Source organism: Scleropages formosus, chromosome 10, assembly GCF_900964775.1.
Source record: "Scleropages formosus chromosome 10, fSclFor1.1, whole genome shotgun sequence".
NCBI lineage: Eukaryota > Metazoa > Chordata > Actinopteri > Osteoglossiformes > Osteoglossidae > Scleropages > Scleropages formosus.
In genome coordinates, this window is record NC_041815.1 from 27903534 (window position 1) to 27918935 (window position 15402).

General features: G+C 48.2%; 1 protein-coding gene across 1 annotated transcript in view; it reads left to right on the plus strand.

The window, feature by feature from the left end:
- fat3a (FAT atypical cadherin 3a) overlaps window positions 1–15402 on the plus strand; it is a 185159-nt gene that overhangs the window by 142371 nt on the left and 27386 nt on the right. The window contains exons 10-15 of the mRNA XM_029255890.1: window positions 212–4291; window positions 11066–11262; window positions 11410–11563; window positions 12505–12738; window positions 14250–14639; window positions 14800–15014. Coding sequence (XP_029111723.1) covers window positions 212–4291; window positions 11066–11262; window positions 11410–11563; window positions 12505–12738; window positions 14250–14639; window positions 14800–15014 — 5270 coding nt within the window. The remainder of the gene's footprint in view (window positions 1–211; window positions 4292–11065; window positions 11263–11409; window positions 11564–12504; window positions 12739–14249; window positions 14640–14799; window positions 15015–15402) is intronic.

The window sequence follows — 15402 nt, forward strand, 5'->3', positions numbered from 1 at the left end:
TACTCACTTTTATACCAGGGTATTTTTTACTGTATCCATGTAGGGTACAGTAGGAGGTGGGATTCAAACCTAGGGCTTCCAGATGCAAGGCAGCAGCTCTAACCACAGCTGCCACAGATATCAACTATAGCCAGAGCATGCCTGACTCCAACAATGTTCTACTAAGTACTTCTTACTTATTAAATGTCTGTGTTCTTTTTTTTCCCTTTAGGAAACACTGGGAACACTTTCAGAATAGAACCAGTTTTGGGCATCATCTCCGTCGCACGAGAACTGGACATCACAACCATCGGTCACTACGTCATCACAGTGAGAGTAATGGACAACGGCTCCCCTCCCTTGGCTGCGACCACCATGGTGCGCATCACCGTCACCCTGTCCGACAACTCGAGCCCCAAGTTCCTGCAGAAGGAGTACCAGGCGGAGGTCAACGAGAACGTGGCGGTGGGCACCTCCATCACCACAGTGAGTGCTGTCAGCCAGTCCACCTTGATTTATGACATAAAGCAGGGCAATGCTGAGAGGAGGTTCCGAATCAACCAGTACACAGGGGTTATAACAACTCAGAAAACCCTGGACTACGAAAGCACGCCCTCATACATCTTGATCGTCCAGGCGTCTAACATGGCGGGAATGGCCTCCAACGTCACCATCAACGTCCAGGTGGTGGACGAGAATGACAATCCTCCTGTTTTTCAGCAGCTTCATTACACTGGGAGCATCAGCGAGGCTGTACCTGTGAACAGTGTGGTTCTAAGTGCTGACAATAGCCCCCTGGTTATAAAAGCGACGGATGCTGACCGGAATCAGAATGCCCTCTTGGTGTACCAGATCGTGGAGGACACTGCCAAAATGTTTTTTACCATCGACTCCAGCACAGGGTCCATACGGACTATCGCCAGTCTAGACCATGAAACTATTGCTCATTTTAAGTTCCACGTGCATGTGAGAGACAGCGGAAAACCCCAGCTGACCGCTGAAAGCCCCACTGAGGTGTCCATCCAGGTGATTGACACCAACGACTCCCCTCCCAGGTTTTCCCAGGATCCTTATGAAGCCATCCTGCTGCTCCCTACCTACGTTGGAGTCGAGGTCCTCAAAGTTACAGCCACAGATCCTGACCTTAATGTTCCCACGGAACTGACCTACTCACTTGTGGACGGGAACTTGGAGCACTTCACCATAGACTCCTCCAGTGGCATCCTGACCGTGAAGAGCAACAACTTCTCCAAAGACCGTTTCAGATTTAACGTGAAGGTCTCTGATGGTAAATTTTCCAGCATGGCACTGATCACCGTGGTGGTCAAAGAGGCCATGGACAGTGGCCTATATTTCACACACAACCTGTATTCCACCTCCATTGAGGAGAACATCAAAAACATCACCAAGGTAGCAGTAGTCAACGCTGTGGGGCACCGCCTCAATGAGCCATTAAAGTACAGTCTGTTGAATGCTGGGACAAAGTTCAAAATCAAATCTACCTCTGGAGTTATAGAAACCACTGGGGTCCCATTTGACAGGGAAGAGCAGGAGTTTTATGAGCTGGTTGTGGAAGCGAGTCGAGAGCACGACCGCTTGAGAGTGGCGAGAGTGGTCGTGAAGGTCCAGGTGGAGGACATCAACGACAACGCCCCGGTGTTTGTCAATCTCCCGTACTACGCTGCCGTCCAAGTAGAGGCCGAGCCTGGGTCTTCCATTTTCCGAGTCTTAGCCGTGGATCGAGACAAAGGCATCAACGGGGAGGTGGCCTACTTTTTAAAAGATGATTACAGACATTTTGAGATCAACCGACTCACCGGCGAACTCCATCTGAAAAAAGCTTTCGAGTCCGACTTATCCAACGTAGAGTACGAGGTTGTTGTGTATGCTACAGACGGCGGCTATCCGCCCCTCTCGACCGCGGTTCGGTTTCCCATCACTGTGGTGAACAAAGCTATGCCTGTTTTTGACAAGTCCTTCTACGCAACATCGGTCAACGAAGATGTTGCGGTCCATACTCCAATTCTGGGCATAAACGCCACCAGCCCTGAGGGACAAGCCATTATATACACCATTGTGGACGGGGATCCGTCCTCGCAGTTTAGCATTGGGTTCGACACAGGCATCATCAGCGTCATTAACTCGTTAGACTATGAAATCACCTCATCGTTTAGGCTGATTGTGAGAGCGACGGACTACCTCACAGGAGCACGAGCAGAGGTCGACGTTGACATAACAGTCGTGGATGTGAACGACAACCCTCCCATGTTCGAGAAGATGTTCTACAAAGCCACCCTGTCGGAAACATCCATGATCGGCACCCCGGCTCTGCAGGTGGTGGCAAGGGACAAGGATTCAGAGAAAAACAACATTGTGCGGTACCAGATTTTCTCCAGCGTATACAACAGCACAGATTATTTTCACATAGACAGCAGCAGCGGGCTCATTTTGACAGCTCGCCTACTCGACCATGAACTCATTCAGGAGTACAATTTCATTGTCAGGGCGACCGATAATGGTTTCCCCCCGTTAAGCAGTCAGGTGTCTGTTACAGTTATTGTGAATGACATGAACGACAACTCCCCGGTATTCAACCAGCTGCTCTATGAGTCCTACGTAAGTGAACTCGCACCCAAAGGACACTTTGTGACCTGCGTCCAGGCATCGGATGCAGACAGTTCTGATTTTGACAAGCTTGAATACAGCATACTGTCTGGAAATGAGAAGATGAACTTTGTCATGGATGGAAAAACAGGGATCATCACCCTTTCCAATCACCGGAAGCACAGGATGGAGCCTGTGTACAGCCTCAACGTGTCCGTTTCGGACGGCGTGTTCACCAGCACTGCTCAGGTTCACATCAGAATCCTGGGTGCTAACCTCTACAGCCCTGTCTTTAGTCAGAATGTTTACGTCGCAGAAGTTCGGGAAAACGCTGCTGTGGGCTCCAAGGTAGTCCAGGTGAAAGCGACGGATGTGGACTCGGGACCTTTTGGCCGCATTGCCTACTCGTTTGTAAATGACCTTGGAAAGGACCAGTTCAGCATTGACAGCAATGGTCAGATCACGACTTTGGAGAAGCTGGACCGTGAGAATCCGGCAAATAAGGACATTGTTCTGACCGTTATGGCCCTGGATGGTGGTGGTAGGGCTTCCTATTGCACGGTAAGGGTGATTCTGGTGGACGAGAATGACAATGCTCCTCGGTTCAGAGCAGTGGAGTACAGGGCGAGTGTTAAATCTGATGTTGGCAAAGGATTTTTGGTCACCCAAATTCAGGCCTACGACTCAGATGATGGGGCCAATGCCAGGGTGACATACTCTCTTTACAGCGAGGCCCATGTCCCCGTGGTGGACATCCTAGAGATTGATCCGGACAATGGCTGGATGGTCACAAAGGGGAGCTTCAACCACCTTAAGAATACCATCTTGTCCTTTTTTGTGAAGGCCGTCGATGGTGGGATTCCGATGAAGCACTCCTTGGTGTCGGTGTACATCCATGTCTTGTCCCCTGAGAACCCCATCCCCTCCTTCACCCAGCCCCAGTTCTCCTTCACCATCCCAGAAGACACTCCCATTGGGGCAGCGTTGGGCTCCGTCCACCTGGCATCCGGTCACTCTGCTATGTTCAGCATCATCAGTGGAGAGACAGGGGAGAACAACCAGGATGCTGTCTTTGTGGTGGAAAAGGAGACTGGAGTAATCAAGCTGGACAAGCCCCTGGATCACGAAGCCATTGACACCTACCGCTTCAAGGTGTCTGCTATAATGAAGCAAGCACAAATAGACTCTGTTTCCATTGTGGACGTTGAGGTGAAGGTCCTGGATCTTAATGACAACAGGCCTTCATTTGAAACAAACTCTTACGAGGCAACTGTTATGGAAGGGATGCCCATCGGCACGAGAATTATACAAGTGAGAGCTTCAGATCCCGACTGGGGCGCCAACGGCCAAGTGACGTACGGCGTGGCACCCCCCCTGACCACGGAAGCTGAGCGATCCGCAGAGACATTCACCATTGACAGCAACACGGGCTGGATCTCCACCCTCAAAGAGCTCGACCATGAAGCGCACCCATCGTACAGCTTCGTCGTGGTGGCTTTGGACCTGGGTGAGGCGCTGTCGCTGTCCTCCACCACCACAGTGTCTGTAGTCATCAGAGATGTCAACGATAACCCGCCTGCCTTCGTGGAGGACTACTACAGGGGCCAGGTGAGGGAGAGCGACCCCCCTGGAGAAGTGGTGGCAGTGCTGCACACGCGAGACGTCGACAGCTCCGAAACCAATCGCCAAGTGAGCTACCACATCACAGGTAGGAGCTGTTTGGGTCCCCTTTATTGCTGCTTAGATGCTTAATAAAAGAAACGTGTTGTGCTCTGGCCTGAAAGCAGTAAAGTCAACGCCTGGGGGATGTATAAATAAATGAAATAATTTTTCTTCGCGCTTCAAACCCACAATATTGATTCATGCATCAGAAATCCTTCAGTGCAAATAATAATGGAAACAAAAAAACAATAAAAGCTTAATACAAATTTTTTTGTTACAAGGTTGAAAACTATTGAGCCTGCGACAGGAGATCTTTCGGATTTGGAAAAAATAATAATTTTATTTATTTATCTGCTGAAAGATCACGGGTCCCAGTATTATTCTTATAGCCAAAAGATACATTTTTGGATGCAATTTGAATGCTGTTGCAATTGCTGTTATTGTAGGGATAGCATTCCTTATATTTCTGGTTACGGTACATGAGGTACAGCCCAAGCTCAGATCGTTCTGGATTATTTGGAAACGGATTGAGAGATGGGGTGAAAGGCTTAGTACATGTTCTGAGGGATGATGGAGAGCCTATTTTCTGATAGTTAACTGACACTGCTCTCTTTTCTGTTAAATCTGCTGTATTTGCTGTGCTGCCTCTTGCTGGTTCACTGTGGGCAGGGTGGTAATTTACCTCCTTTTTCTATCTATTCAGAAAAATCCCAGCAGATGGGCATCAAACACATTTAAGCAGACTGGGGGGGGGGGTGGGGGTTATCTGTGTCAGGACCTGATTGTATGTCTTTATTGCGGGAGGATTCAAATTTTTATTCATACTGTATATGCGTTTTTTTTGTGTGTGTGTGTGTGTGCGTTGTGTACGCATTCTGCGCATAGTGTGTATTTTCCTTAGCAAGACTTCAAGGAGAATAGCTACTCCTGAGACACGAGCGAGGCATTGCTGGGAGACGGATGAATAAATAAACAATATGCATATGAAATAAGAGATTTAACTAAAAACTGTAAGTCGAGGACAAGGACTCATTAATAATTTATGAACGTGTGTAATGGTTTGGTATATTGCGCACATCACGCAAAAGTGATTAAGAAACACTTTGTACGGTTGCAATGACTTTAAACTGCTGACACATTTTTTACCATGCAAGGTAAGCATTTTTCAAAACATAGCATCCTTGACAGTTATTAAAAACGTAGAGCTGCAGACCCGTAGATAGGGAATATTTTCCGGAACCTTTTAAAACACAAGTCAACGCTCTGCATTTTATGAAAGCTGTCACAAATGATAAGTGTTTTTTTTTTTTTTCTCCTACGGGTTTTCATAAATATTCCTCATAAAGCTCATTTAACATGTGAGTCACAGGAGCTGGAAAGGTGGATGCTGACGCTGTGAAAAATCTGATGCATAACCGATGAGTCTTGGTCATAATTTTACTAACTTCACAAGTGCAGAAACTTTAAATTAGGGCTTTGATAAATTCGTAGGAAATGGGGATGTGTGTGGACGTGGAAAGAAGGACTGTCGGGAAATGGGAAAAGGCATCATTTTAGGGTTGCGTGGCGGTAGTGGAAGGCTGGGCTGCCGGGTTATATGGTTGTTATGCTACCGCACATTAGGTATCCACGGTGGCAGGAGACACAGATCCCTCGCCTTCTTTTTGAAGCACTCGGGTTCGAATTTTTGTAAAGTACTCGGTCACAAAAGCAAATTGCAGGCATCCGGACCGAGAGTTTCCCAGCCTTCCTTGGGGTCTCCGGGACCTGCGATTCTCCAGCCAGCCCAGTTACGGTTCGCTCCAGCTGTACTGGATATGCATCGCACTCTTCATTACTGTTGCCGTGAGCAGACAGAGATTTATGGCTCGTCCCGGCTGCTCCACCTGCATTGTTTCAGAGACTCCCGGCCTCGCGATTTGACAGCGAGTCACGGAACGATGACTGGGGAGCTGCCAGAATGTGTCACGAGTGCTTCGGTGTGCCAATAACCTGTTAGGAAGACAGAAGGAGATAAAAAGAAATAACCAAGAGAGTATTCTGAGGATGTTGAAACAACTGTCGCATTAAAAATTTAAGGGAAAAAAATAAATTTTTTTGTAGTACGTGCTGCTAATGAGCAGACTTTCAAATACAAAATGCCAAGGATTATGGGTAGAACTCCTACTGGTATAAGGGGCAGAGCTCCGATGTCTTAAACTGCCTAATGAGTACTAAACTTGTCTCACTAATAAGGAAAGAGAAGTTTGAGCAAAAGTAAAAGTAGGCAGAATGAACAAAAAGAAGCCTTATTTATTTCAAATAGCTGATTTAATGTGTTCCTAGCCACATGTTTACCAATTGTCACGTCTGAAATAGCTGTAGTGTGAAGACGCACCGATCCGAACACCCTTGATCCAGTTCACAGCTTGAGAGCATCTGATGCGTGGAGATCAGACTGTGGCGCAAAAACAACCAAGGGAGAACAAAATAGAAAGAACTCGGCTTCCTCTACGTTTACCGCCAGTTTTTCCGGAAGCTCTATCTGAACTGATATCCCCCGATTTTAAATCGAAGAGAGCGTCTCTTTACTGCTTTCCTGTTATCTGCTGAGAGGATGAAAAAAACCTCTTTATGCATTAATGGAGTTTGAAGACAAAAATCAGACGATCTCGATTTTTCACTAATTTCGAGAGATTTCAAAGCGTCCTCTAGCTAGCTACGGTTTCGCTACCGCACTTGGCATGCAAAATTGATAAACGGGAAAAACAAACAACTTGAGACACCCATAAATGATTCAGGGATTTTTAGAACCATTGTGGCTGAGCGCAGAAGGAGCAGGATCCGACGGCGGTGGCGGAAGCCTTTTTAGATCCGCTCGGTTTGCTTCGCAGCATATCGCATCGATACGTTACATATTAACCACTGACTGATTTCAATTACACAAAAAAAAAGAAAATTAAGTATTGAGATGAATGTGCCCTGCGCGCACACTTCTGGAGGGAGGGAAAACAATTAGGCCGCGCGGTTGCCGTACGTAACAGTTTATAAATTCTCGCTGATTTCCCCTGCGTGTGCCTTTCTGGGGAGGGAAAGTAATTTGACAATAAAAACGTTCCTCCTGACCCACCCTAACAGCTGCGCGGAACAGGCCTCGGAGAACGTATAGCGCTCGGTCGCTAATCCCTTACAGATGCCGGTAGTGGCACCTGGGTCTTATTCCGCCTTGAATGGAACTTGACACCGCAGAGCGCTAATCTCCTGTGGGACATGCCGCGGGTGGCCTACCTGTGACAGGTGCGTGCGGATTACTTCCTGGCTCCTTCTCTGTATCGGCGGCTCCTGTGATAGGGAGAGGTTAGGGTTGAGGTGGAGGAAGGGGCTAGGGTTCTGGAATAATCTGCGACGGACACTCCTAGCTGCTCTTAGGGTGGCGTGGCTCTGAAGAGTGGGCCTCTGTGTAGTACGGACCCCCGGCGGCGGATTTTGCGATGGCGTTCACCCGGGATAAAGCTCTCGGAGGCTGGCTGCCCCCCCAACCCCCCGAGGGTTTCTGTTTTCTCTAAACCCATCTCGCTTGCCGAGTCATGGACGTAGACAGCTCGTCTGTTCTAGTCGCTACACCCTTCATTTCCCTCTTTCTCTTTAGCCGCCTCTCTGGAGTAACGACCCCCCGCGACCCCGTTTCATTCTTTTGAAAACCCGTCTCCGTTGCCGCTGTTGTGTAATCACACATCCTTTTCATTCTCCGTGGCAGCGGACGCAGGGGCGATGAGGCCGTTGACCGAGTGAGGGGTTTTGAAGCGGTCAGTGGGAAAGGGGGCCTCTGCGCTTCCGCTTCCTCGGTTGAGCTCAAAGGCCCGTGGGATCGTACCCGTGCCGCATCACAATCTCTCCGTAACATTAATTACGCAACATCACAGAAATTTTATGTCAGTTCTTTTACATTCTCCATTCTGTTTTTTTAGATTAAACATACTTTTGGCGTTAGTTTGTACTTATGTCGGTTTTTAGAAAAATATTCCACATTTTTGAATTTAGCAGATTTTGGCAAATTTTGTAACCGGGTTCCAAGCACAGGATATTCCAGTATCCTTTAGGATCTGATACTTTCTAGAATGTTTTGGTACTTTCTAAGACATTCTATTGTCTTCTAGAATCTTCCAATGGATGTAAAGTACCAAACTTAAACTGACACTCTCGAAGAACTAGTGGTGTTTCTGTACTAATAAACTTTAACTAACAGTGCATAGGAACTTTGAAAAATTTTGTTGCGTTGTTATTTACATAGAACCTTTAAATAACTGTGTGTATAAATCAGTTGTTATTGGGAGGCAGCAGCTAGTGTAGGTGTTAGTGCCACTGCCTTGAAATCTGAAGGTCCTGAGTTCCAGTCCCAACTTGTGCTGTCATACCCTTGATCAAGGTATTTACCCAAAACTGATACAGTTAAAATGAAATGGGTAGACTGGGGTAAGTAGTACCTTACAGTTCATCAATTCATCTTGGAAAGAGGCCTTGGCTAAATAAGAAATAATAATGTAAAAGTTTGTGCTTCCAGGACAGTAACCCTAAAAATGAGTGAACGTCTTTATCTCCACATGACATTATCAGTATCTGATCCATACCTGTTTACCCAAGTTGTGCGAGGTACCATATGAGCAGGATTACTGGTAACGTGAGAAATAAGCCTCCGGTTAAACAGTGGACTTATGTGGCAGCGACCTGCCTGACCCTCATCTGGGGCTGTGTGGAATGTAAACTGCTGGCATTTTCGTTGCTTTCCTCTAAGCCAGGCGGGCCGAAATGTCACCCCGCGACACCGCTGTGTACGTTTTTCCCGTTGTTTTCGAAAGCCCCGCATCCATTGATGGCACTGAGGTCCAAGCATTTTGACATTACCAAGCAGGTGCGACATCCGTAGCGGGAGAGGGGGAGATGACAGGTGCGTAACGTGTGCCCCACCTTCCCTTCACCTCAGACCATCTGTCTGGTGGTCCGATGAATGACACAAAAAGGCGAGGGCGGTGGCATTTCCAAACAGCGTCCCTCATCCACCTTCCTCTTATCCCCTCTGTGGTTAATAGCGGCGCTTATCTCTGAACGCTTCGCCTTTTAAGGGAGCGAGGTGCCAGCATCAGCACCTGACAGGTCGGATCTCTTTCCTCCAGGACAGGGTGCGTGCAGCGCTAGTGCTGCCCACAGGTCCCCATAATCTCTCACCGGAGCCGTCCGGGACTAATGAAATTGTCTTGGCAGAGCGGCTTGTGGCGAATCGTGGTCCCACAGGAGAGAGCAAAGCGAAACATATGGTTCCCGACGTCCGCCCGGCCTCCGCAACCTGTTAAATTATCATGAAATCGGTTCAACGTGTGGTTGGCGTTGAGGGAGAGCGTGGCGCTTTTTAAACGCACGCATAATTCAAATCATATTGTTACTGAATCGGTGAAAATTAATCATACGGGAGAACAGGTGCTACTTAGATTTTTAATCACTGGGACAAATTTGGGGCTAAAGTTCAGAAACATTCTGGAACAAGGTTTACAGCCAACACTGTTACACTAACATTATTATTTTTAAGATTTTTTTCCTGGCTGCCTCCCGGAGAGTCTTGCATCACTCGGCTCTTGAAAGCCCTGGAACAAGAGGAAATGTGTCGGAGTGTTTCCTACCCCGCTGCGCGCACTGGGCGGGAAGTGTACATGGGCGCTATTTAAAAGCCGTTGCGCTCGCTCCACCGCAGTTCTCCCTAAGGTTCATTATTGTGGGGAAGTGCTGCAAAAAGCGAGGTCCTCAGGGGTGTAACTGCAGCCGTTAGAATCGGAAGGGCTCAGAGATGACAGCTACGCACTTAATAGTTTGACGGCGCCAATTACGCTACGGCCGTGGCCAGGGCAAACACGAAATGTCCCCAAGGGCTTCATGAGTGCGACTCATTTTCTCGCTTCCCTGGGAAAACAGAAAGGGGCAACTTCTGGTCCGAGTCCCACGTCAACACTTACTCCCTTTGATTAATCACGGTTATCTTAAGTTAAAGTTGGTTTTGGATCGAGTTTTCTTCAGTTGCGTCCTTTCCAGGGAGGAGCATTTAGCTGCACCGCGGTTGTGTTGATTTGGTCAGCTGTAGCAAAGTTATTGCTGCTTTTTCAACACCCGTTCCTGCTGGTTTGAAATGGCTCGGTAGTTGAAGTGAAAACACTTTTTTATGGTGCTGGGAATGTGTTTCAAACCGGGGCTGAAGCAGCAGTGTAGACACATGACTAGAAGGAGAGTAAAATGCTCAGGATGACAAATATGGGGCAAGTACCCCAATTCTCTTGTACAATACCACTGGGAGAGGAGCGCTAAAGCGGGCAGAGAGGCCCCGCTCTCTCCTTTCCAGCTGCGGTCTGCTCTTGCACTAAGCTACATGTTTGTTGACAGTGGTTTCATTGAGCAACACGACATAAATAACGGCAATGGCTAATTACCAAGGAGCAGTGCCGAGTTGGGCAGTTTTACAGCAGCTGATAAATCATTGTGTTCATTATGCGAACAACCTTAATTGATGGTTCAGCTGTTAATTTCAACACCAGCTCCAAACAGAACTTAGTTTACAATATTTCACTCTAATGACCTTTTGTTGTCACGCCCAGGCTCTGTCAGATCTCGCAAAAGTCAAGAAGTTGCTGTGATAAATATTGGACGTTCTCCGTATTGTGTGTGTAAGCTGTGTGTGTTTTCACTCTCGGCATGTTCGGTGTTATCAGAAGGACCCGCGCTGAATGGAAATCCACACTAAGGTGGCCGTGTGTGTGCGAGAGTCTAATTTCCACATACATTTGCTAACCTTCCCCACCAGGAGGAAACCCGAAGGGAGCGTTCGCCCTCGGACTGGTGCAGGGAGAATGGAAGATGTACGTAAAGCGGCCTCTGGATCGCGAGGAGCAGGACCTGTACCTCCTCAACATCACGGCCAGCGATGGGCTTTTTGTGACCACGGCAGTGGTTGAGGTGACCGTGACAGACACCAACGACAACAGCCCCGTGTGCGACCAGGTCAGCAGTCCATTCACCTTCCAACCTTTGCGACACCCTTGCTTCCTGGGTCTGGATTGCCTTTGTCCATTTTTATTTCTACCCAAATCAGCATCTGACTGCTAGCTCTTGGTGTTTGTTTTTTTTTTTTTTTTTGTTTTGAAACAGGCTCTATACACAGCATCATTCCCCGAAGACATTCCTCAGAACAAGGTTATTCTGACAGTTGGAGCCACTGATGTGGACATTGGGTCCAATGCAGAGATTCGGTATTCGCTGTCAGGCCCTGGAATTGACGACTTTTATATGGATGAAGACAGTGGTATGTACTGAGCTCTCAGTGTCTAGAAACCATCAGCTTATTAGTGTGGATCTCACTGCATAACCTTTTGATGATTTCTCAGTGGGGCAACTTGTACAGAGAGAAATTTAAAGTTCCAAGAACAGAGCCTTGTGGGACCCCATAATTTGCTTGAGGAAGGTTAGATGAGAAAGGAAAAAAAAAACCATCCTGTTTGCAGATATTCTGCTTGTTTAATAGATGGTCGTTCAATGAAAAGTTCGTGGATGGGACTGTCTAGATTTTTCAGTCTGAGTATAAAAATTTTATTATCAAGTGCACCATCACAAAAAGGTCTAGTCAGTAAAAAAGTACCACCTTCCCAAGGGCAACGTCCCTATTTGTCTAAAATTCAAATTAATTTTTTCAATCCCTGTTGTTTGAACTGCTTTTGTGAAACTGCTCTGTGGATTTTATAGAGTAAGTTTATATATTCTCTGTAAGTTTGTATATTCTCTGTTTCAAGCAAAGGTTCTGCCGCCCCAATATCGAGTCTTGCACAGTGCAGTGAATAAGCGATGTGGACTTGGTTCTAAATTGGATCATGAAGGGCATGTAGCACCTCATTTGCAAGTTTTATGGTATCTGGATCCAAAGAGCATGTAAAGGGTTTTTGAAATGCAGTATTGCTGCTATTTATGAATGTCACTCTGAAGGTCTTGAATAATGCAGTAATGGAGGTGTTAATGGAAGTCCTACTAAGATGATGATGTAAAGGGTGTTTATCTGCTCTTTATGTGGGAGCGGCGGAGGAGACCAGCTGGATGCTGCTGCTGCGACTAAGGGATGCTGGGCCTCAATGAATTGTGGCACCAGCTATTCTTTCATTGTTCTTTCGTTGGGGGACCTGGGGCTCATACACCCACACGGAGCGCATCTGCCGTGTGCTGAGCCAAACCGTTGCCGTTTTCCCCACCTCCCAGGTGAGCTCAAGACAGCCTCGCCCTTGGATCGAGAGAAGACCCCCAGGTACAAGCTGGTTGCCCAGGCAACAGATGGGGGTGGGCTCTTCTGCCGGATGGAGATCGCCCTGGAGCTCCTGGATGTCAACGATAACCCGCCGGCATTCTCGACCCACCGCTACACAGCCAGCGTGTACGAGAACACGGCCACCAAGGCCCTGCTGACCCGGCTACAAGCCATCGACCCGGACGAAGGTGGGTGGTCAACTCTGGAATCCCAACGCTGGCTAACTTTCGCACCACAGCAGCTCGATCTCGGGCACGTGGGTAAATGAACCAGCCACATTTCGAAAATCTGTGTCTTGGGGGAAGAGAGAAGGAGAAGAGAGCAAGTTTCACTTTTCATTTGTCATACATACGTCTGCGAGGTGACGGACACAGACGCGGAACCGTCTGGAAGAATGCGGCCAGTCCGACATCTTTTAAATGGATTTGTCATCCCTAGGAATGCTCTGTGATATCGCTGACATAATTTTACTTGAAAAACATGTTTCACCTGGATAGTAAAGGACCATAAATATGTGGCTGCATCATAAGAAATTCCCATCAATCACTGAGGCATCCGGTTTATCTTGGCAATGGTTGCGGTTCAGACTGAAATATAGAGCACCCTGGACAGTCCACCCCATAACATTGATTTGCCAATAATTGCGTTGTGTGGCAGAGCGCATTTCCAGCGCTGGCCTCTCGAAACGCAGCAGCACTTTGAACGTGATCCAAACCGCTACTTAAAGGAGAAGCACACGGGTTCAAGGCCGAGTGCTTCGGACACTGAAGAACTTGTGGACGCAATTAAATAGAGCTTAGCGTCTTCGGGGTTATTACACCGCGATGAGGCGAACGGCTGCCAAGTCATGCGCCGCCGTCCCGTCGGCACCTGGGCCACGTTCCTCCGCCGCAAGGTATTCCATTACCGCGGCATCCGTCGTCTCTCCACTCGCCTTCGTTTTAAATAGGGGGAAAGAAAGGGAGAAAAAAGAATGCATCCGGTACTCCTCGGAGCCCCCGGCGCAATTTAAAAGTGCGGTGACACACATTTCACAAGTCAGTAGTTTCCTCATGAAAATGTTCCCCTACAGCTAATGACATTGATGTAGCTGCTGCCGGAGACGGGGTTCCTGGGAGGCAGGGGGAAAGCGCCGCATCCCAGTTTTAAAAGTCTAATTTCAAACCGAAGCCGCGATGCCACTCTGAGCAGGGAACGAAACGTTGCCTCGTTCTTTCAGTAAAAAGGAGAAAGAAATCGCGCGCGACTCAGGGACAAGTCACCGTTGGCTGGTATGAATTGGGCAGCAAGGGTTGCAGTGGGTAAAACCCCAGAGCTCTGCCTTACATTGGGAAGCACAGTATAGCCGTCATTCCTGAAAAGTACCGTCCTAAGAAAGGTGTCGGCGGGAAATACGTTACGTTGAAACACACCGGGTGGAGCAGTGGTTCGAGCCACTTGCACTCGGAAGGTCTGGGGTTTGAATACCACACCCGATTATTGGAACCCTTGATCAAGGTACTTATCCTGATTTGATACAGTTAATATTTCCCTGCTGTTTAAATGCGCAAATTCTCGTCAGTAGGTTAGCGTACAAACCTAACACTGTAAGTTGCTGTGGTGTTTACAGTGTTTACCATCCTCTCACCGGTAAACAGCGAATCGTCAGGGTATTATTTAGTGCGTCTTTTCACAGTTTGCTTTTGTTCGTCTCCTTCAGGTGTGAACCGGAAGGTTCTCTACTCCCTCGTGGACTCGGCCAACGGCTTCTTCTCCATCGACAAGTCCTCCGGGATCGTGGTCTTGGAGCACGTCCTGGACCGAGAGCTGCAGTCGTCCTACAACATCACGGTGCGCGCCTCGGACCAGGGCGAGCGGGTCAAGCTGTCCTCTCTGGCGCACGTCACAATCACGGTGCTGGACATGAACGACAACCCGCCCGTGTTCGAGCGGCGCGACTACCTGGCCACCGTGCCGGAGGACGTGCTCCTGGGAACGGAGGTGCTGCGCGTCTACGCCGCCAGCAAGGACATCGGCACCAACGCCGAGATCTCGTACAGCATCCGCTCGGGCAACGAGCACGGAAAGTTCCACATCCACCCGCTGACAGGTGAGCCCCGCCGTCTTACCAAACTCATCGGGCTTGACGGTGTTATTAATTATTAGTAAGTAACCAGGAAATAGCTGCGGCTTTCATCTCTAGTTCTATATTCTCCCACTGAGTCGTTACACAACTGCTCCGAAACTGTCTGGCGTGAATTCCTTCGCAGGCGTCATCACCGTCTCCAAGGCGCTGGACTTTGAGACGTGCAGAGACTACTTCCTGACAGTGGAGGCAAGGGACGGGGGGACTCCGCCCCTCAGTGCCGTTACCACGGTGAACATCAACTTGACGGACGTCAACGACAACGCGCCGATGTTCAGCCGAGACGTGTACGCTGCCATTACCAGCGAGGACGCCACCATCGGGGAGTCTGTCGTCCAGGTGGCCTCATCGTTTGACCAGCAGTCATGTGATTATGTGGTCCAGGGGCAGCTTTCGAACAGCCGTTGCGCTTCATGACCAAATTACCAAGGAGGGATGCTACCTCATACCATTGATCGGTTGATCCACTGTATCATATACTTGTTTTTGTAAAAATCATTCTACATTATATGGAATCTTGTTATATGTAGTAAGTTTCATTTCAACAATTTTTTTTTTTAATAGTTCACCATTTTTAATAATGATTTTAGTCAGAGTTGCATGTTTGCAATTCACTTGAAATATTATAATACATATCATCTGAAACCGCTTGTCCCATACGGGGGGCGGGTCACGGGGAGCCAGAGCCCGTCCCAGCAACACAGGGCGCAAGGCCGGAGGGGGAGGG